This window comes from Candoia aspera, chromosome 2 (assembly GCF_035149785.1).
Source record: "Candoia aspera isolate rCanAsp1 chromosome 2, rCanAsp1.hap2, whole genome shotgun sequence".
In the NCBI taxonomy this organism is placed as follows: Eukaryota; Metazoa; Chordata; class Lepidosauria; order Squamata; family Boidae; genus Candoia; species Candoia aspera.
The window spans coordinates 5,697,987-5,703,986 of record NC_086154.1 but is presented as its reverse complement, the minus strand read 5'-3'; the positions used below and the strand labels follow the sequence as shown (position 1 = coordinate 5,703,986).

At 49.4% G+C, this 6,000-nt stretch overlaps 1 protein-coding gene across 4 annotated transcripts in view; it reads left to right on the top strand.

The window, feature by feature from the left end:
* Positions 1–2,321: 2,321 nt before the first annotated feature.
* LOC134491988 (major histocompatibility complex class I-related gene protein-like) overlaps positions 2,322–6,000 on the top strand; it is a 41,688-nt gene continuing 38,009 nt past the window's right edge. For 2 of the 4 annotated variants that reach the window (XM_063296104.1, XM_063296103.1), the window contains exons 1-2: positions 2,322–2,487; positions 4,704–4,979. In XM_063296104.1, the coding sequence (XP_063152174.1) occupies positions 2,421–2,487; positions 4,704–4,979 (343 nt within the window). In that variant the 5' untranslated portion in view covers positions 2,322–2,420. The remainder of the gene's footprint in view (positions 2,488–4,703; positions 4,980–6,000) is intronic. The other 2 variants (XM_063296102.1, XM_063296105.1) reach the window with 2 other exon arrangements.

The following is a 6,000-nucleotide window of genomic DNA, read 5'->3' as shown; positions in this document are numbered from 1 at the left end:
AGGCTATGGAATATCTTTCAAGACACGCACTGTAAGCTTTCCAGGGTGCATTAGAAAATACTAGTCTTACAGTATTTCAGATCTGTTGCCTATCCGCCCACCCTTCACTACCTGCACCAGACTTTCCTATTTGTATCATCTATTTTTGATATTCTCTCAAAATGCATAATAATGAGACAGGAGTTGTGCCACAAGATTTTACCTGAAGGGGGCAAGCAGGCAACCCCCAAGCCCAGTGAAGACCCAAGGCGCTCCCAAGCCAGCACAGGGTCATGATGCAAGCCGGCCCCTTTTTGGTGGGCATGGAGGCACTGCCTCATGGGAAGGGGCTTTGACACAAGGATGCTTTTGTCATTTTGGCAAAAGCAAAGAGTTCCCATGGAGGCCTCTGGGAGAAGGCGCAGAGGGAAGAGAACTTTGAGAAGGATACCCAACAGGAGCCTTCTCCTTTACTGGCCGTCTGCAGAGGTACTGCAATACTGGATTTTTGCAGTGGGTAGGGGTTGGACTAGATGGTCTCTAAGGTCCCTTCCAACTCTTCCATTCTGTTTCCAGGATGAGAATACTCAGCACACGTTTTTAACAAGTGCTAGTTCAAGAGGTCCACATCTCTATCGAAGAAGAGGAGAATCAGTCTTGATCTCACTGCTTTTAAGATGTGGAGGTAAACTGCTCTGGAACATGGAGGATCCACATAGCTGCCTTCAGTCAGCACAGCAGACTGAGACAACTCAGGTTCAAGTCTCCCTGCTTGACCTGGGAGCTGTAATCCCACAGGCTGTGGGACTGGACAAGTTGGACCAGTCACTCTCTTGTAACCTACCCTGCAGGGTTGCTGTTGTGGGGATAAAATTGGGGAAGAGTCCTATTCTTGGTGCCAGAGGTGAGTTGGGATGGAAATCCAATATTTATTTATTTCAATCTTCCCTAGATCTTTTTTATAGTTTTTATAATGATTTATGTAGTTATTGGTTTTCTTTTTTAATTGGCTATTGTATGCTGCCCAGAGTCACGCTCTTGTGAGATGGGCAACCATACAAATACTGTGTGATTGATTGATAGAGACAGACAGACAGACAGACAGATAGATGATAGAGAAGGACGGGAAAACTGGATATGGTCTGTGTACAAACAGCCTGGCAGGGGCGTTGTGAATTGCTCGCTGAGGCCCAGTGTAAACGCATGTAGAAATAGCCATGCTGACAAAACTCTTCCCTCAAGGCGCATGTGGCTGAAGTTTCGAGAGGAAGCGGTTTAGCAAAGAAAGGAAGGCTTGCTGAACTTGGAAGCCAGGAACGTGGGTTTCTAGGTATTCAGAGACCACAGAACAGGCTCGGGTTACCCTGGCAACAAGACCACAGGTTAACCCATTGTAACTTAGGGGTTCACTAACATGCTAAAAATCACACCCCAATGGTGGAGACCAGAATGTAAATGAAGGTGAAAGTCAGAGATTACCTAAAGGGAGCGTGGCCAGCGCACGATACCAATATTTAGCTATAAGCTTACATGTGAAGAATGCGTGATCAGCTATTGCGCATGAGGGTGTGGGAAACTGCTTCCTGAATAAAACTTTAAAAGCTGCTGTTTTGCCCTGGTTTGGGGCATCCTTACTTTCAACGGGAGGACCCTCTTTCTTGTAGATCTACAATCACCAGGTTTTTGCTAGGAATTCTCCCACTTCCTGTGGTGATTGAGGTTAAGCCTACCCTGTTTTGGGGCAAACAGTAGATAGATTGATCGATCTTCTTATATATTTTGGACTACAAGGCCTATTGCACCCTGCCAGCACGGCAGGAGAAATAGGTTAGACTTACTCCGGGGACGAAAGGGGATAAAAAAGTCAGATTTAATTTATTTTCAAACCGGAGGCATAGGGCTGAGAGAAAACTTAAAACCGGTAAGAAAAATATCCCTGCGCGTTGGGCTTCAAAAAGTCAGGAATTCAAGCGTCGCCGGGCAGCCGGTTGGTAGGCAAGGCGGCCTTGGAGGCCAAGATCCACTGACTGCCTTTAAAAACCAGCTTAACTCGGTTACTACGTTAATCCCCTCCTTCTCTGTCCACAAAAGACACTAAGTCCTCATCTGGCCAAACGCTAAGCCGCAAAAGCGAGATCGACACTAAGCCTGCTTAGTGTGTTCCGCCAATGCCACCGCTTGCCTGCCTTGACCCGCCTGCCCGTCTCGTGTGAACGCGGACGGCGCTATTTCTTCTGCCCCCCGCCCGCTCTTATCGCAAAGCGGTTCCCCCTCGCGCAGCGTCGGCCACGCCCCCTCCAACCCCACCCCTCACTCCTGCGCACTTTCGGAGGGCTGCTTCCAGTGTTCCGGGCGCCCGCGGTGCGATCCCCACTCCAGCCGGGGCCAGTTCCTCTCCGAGCCGGGCGAGGTCTGCGGCAGCAGCCGCGGGAGCCGGGCCGATGCGGCCGCGTCGGTGGCTGCTCGGGCTGCTCGGGGCCGCCGCCTTCTGCCTGTTGGAGGGCAGCGGTGAGTACCTGCCGCCGAGTGCCTCCCGTGGGGCGCGGTGGCGGGGCGCGCATCTGCTCCGTTGAGAGCAGCGGGCGGCAGCTTGCTTTAGACAGCTCAGGCTCAACTGGGGGGGGCGGCGAGGGGGCCCCAAAATCAAGATGGCGGGCACAACCCGCGACCAAAGCTCCGTCCTCCTTACGTGCGTCTTGACGTTTCTGCAGCCACCCCCACCCGGACACTCCTGAAGGCGCGGTTTGCAGGGAAGGAATCAGTAAATGAAATAATGGATTCTGCATTTTGTGACGATTGAAAATGCGATGTAGCGATATTTTACTTTCGAACCAGGATGTCTCTTCTTATTTCTACTTTTATGTAGTCAGTTATTTTATTCTTTAAACGTTTTAAGATCATTTTTTTTTTAAAAGGCAGGGCAGGAAGGGAGGTTGCTATTATGGGAAGCTTCTCGATGCGGGCTCTGTTTGCTGCTTTCCCTAAATAACGGGGACGAGCGAAGCGTGCCACCCCCGCTGCCCATTGCTTAGGCTGACTTGAGAGGAAGTTATTGAGGTTCTTAGAAAGGCCACCCGTCTTCCAGGTCTGGCTCCAGAGTTCACAATCAAACTGTCCTGTGATTTGAATGCACTTTGCCATTTTTAAAAAAAATAAGCTTTGGGGCTGGCCTGCTGTGACTTTGGACGGCCATGGTGGCAGGAGCGTGTCAGGTTTGGCTTTTCAAGCTGCCCACGATTTGTTTTGTGCAGCATCCGTATGCGAGTCCATCTGCAGATGCTGGCCTTGATGCTGGCCACCCTTGCTGCACATCCAATTGTTTGCATTAAAAAAAAAAAGTAATTACAGCCTCTGCCTGCAGCAGCATCTCAACTTCCAAGGTTAGTTAGTTAGTTAGTTTTATTTATTTTATTTTATTTTTCATATTTTTTTATCCTGCCTTTATTATTTTTATAAATAACTCAAGGCAGGGAACATACCTATCAAATTTATTCACTGCCCATCTCACTCAGAGAACCATTCTGGGTGGTTTACATAAAATAGGAATAAAACGTTAGTTAAAATACAGTAAATAAAACAATACAATAAATAAAACAATACAATAAAAATGATCTTCTTAATAAATAATATGTTCCAAGAGGTAGATGGTGAAAAGTTCTTAATTTCCAGGGAGCGTCTTGTTGGCAGATTGCTGGGAAAGCCTTTGGCCCAGAAGAGATCAGAAAAGTCACACACCAGGCATTTCTATAAAAATAATTTATTTACAGAAAGCAAAACATATTTAAAGGGCTTGGCTCTCAATGAGAGCAGCCTGGCTCTACTACATGCCTGCACAAAAGGAAAAAAGGAACTGAAACAAGTCTGGGCAGATTCCTCCCCCCCCACGTGATGCAGTCATTAACACGTGAAAAGGAGACAATCAAATTCAACCTCTTCACCTGGCCAAAATGATTAGTCACCAGAGCAACCTTAATCTGCAGTAGGAAACATTAATACGTCTTTAGGGTGCTACCCAGCCCCAGGGTTGGTTACCCCTCTTCACACCCCATGTGAGATGGCAGCCCCTTTCACCCCTTTCTGGAAGGCCAGGAGAGAGGGAGCCTGCCTCACCTCTGGGGGAAGAGTGTTCCACAGGGCAGGGGCCATGGCAGAGAAGGCCCTCCTCCTGGGCCCCGCCAGATGACATTCTTTCAGAGATGGGACCCACAATGTGCCTTCTCTGCCTGTCTTTCCTTCTGGTTCCCAGATGGGGCCACTAAAGTTCAGAGAGAAAGTGGTGATGAACATCTGTATATCAGGGCCTGCTTTGGAAGGGGGCTCAGGATTGTAAGGAATGTTGTGCTGGGTGTGGGGTTTGGAACATTTTAGTCAATGTGGGCTTGGTCACTGGGTTTCTGCCCTGTGGCATCTGCTTTGGAAATGGTCAAAGAGCCCTTGAAGCACCCCCAGCCAGTACTCCAAGTTCAAGTGTTCCTTCCAGGCTAAGTTCATGGAGGACCCCCATGTGCCCTGACTCAGTCTCAGCAGGGCTGATTACTCAGAAAGAAAGTCAGAGGAGCTGGATTGGCTTTTTGCAATCTGTGCATTTAGTTCAAAATGTATAGCTTGGGCGGTGCGAAGGTCCCTCATTGCACCCCACACTTCAACCCTCTGTGGAGTCAGTTTTGCTCTGCAACCTGTTTCCAAGCCCCCCCGACTCCTCCCTGCTCTCTGTTCCTTCCTAGGCTCCTCCTCCCACTTAATCCGTGTGAGCTACATTTCCGTGTCCAAGGCTGGTCCGGGGCTGCCGAACTTCTCAGCTGTGGGATATGTGGACGACCAGCTCATCGCTCGCTATGAAAGCCACAGCAAGAAGGTGCATCCTCGGGTTTCCTGGATGAGTATGCTGGAGGAGAAAGAGCCTCAATTCTGCAACAGGTACACCCGGATTTTGCAAAAAGACGAGAAGGACTTCCAGGAGAACGTGCAGATGCTCCAGAAACGCTATAACCAAAGCGGAGGTGAGTGAGGACTGGGAGGGACATGGAGGCTGTCCTGCAGGGCATGGAGACCGAGGGGAAAGCTCAGTTTCCCTTCGGTTCTTCCTGCCCTCCTCGTGAATTTGACTGATTGGTCCACAACAAGCTGGTTGCTGGTGCCCTGGCTGTCTCAGGGCCGTGTCCTTCTCTTGCAGAGCCCTTGTGTGCTCGGGCCTGAAATTAAAAGATGGCAGAGCCACAGAGAAGCATTTGGAATGTGAACGGAACACTGGGCCACCCTTGTGCGTGTGCAAAAAAAGGTGTGGGGTTAGGGAGACAGCGTGGGAGGCCAGCAGACAGTGTTTATTTTTATGGGAAGTTCCATGCTTTGGACAGTTTAGGAGAGGGCTAAAAACAGACTTACTGGCCCAAGCTTTATGTTTCTGTGCTCATTTTTATTGTATCTGGGTAAGATGTTCAGAGCTGTTAGGGGAGTGGTGGTGTTTCCCCAGATCGCCCTTTAGAGGGTGCTCTTGGAAAAAGCAAAAATGCTATGTCCTCATGAGGTCCCCAGGAAATAGGCACTAAAAGCCAGTGTGATCAGAACTAACTTTATTAAAAGTGAATGTGAATTCTTACAAGGGAAAACACACAATGCTCATTGCGACGTGCAACAGGTACGTATGCTTGTGAGGGAGTGAAGTTCGAAAAGGCGGCAGAAAGACCTCCCAACCCATTTCCCTCATACAATCATCCATTTCCCTCAGCGTTACTAACCAGCGTCCAGCTGCCTGTCATAAGTAAGCCACGCCCTAGCAATTTCAGGGGTGTGCTGAAGCCTCACCCCACCCAGGCTCTCATCTTATCAAAACAGACATTAAGACTGAGGAAGGGAAGGGTGTGTGTGTAGAGGGCAAGCTGATAGCAAACGACATACAGAGGAGGAAGTGGGAAGTGGCGCACCTGAAGATTGGCAGCTCCTCCAAGCAGGCAAGAGGGCTGTCATTCAGCTGCCAGGACCACAGAATGTGGGGGGCAGGATATCCTGCTTGGAGCTGTGCTG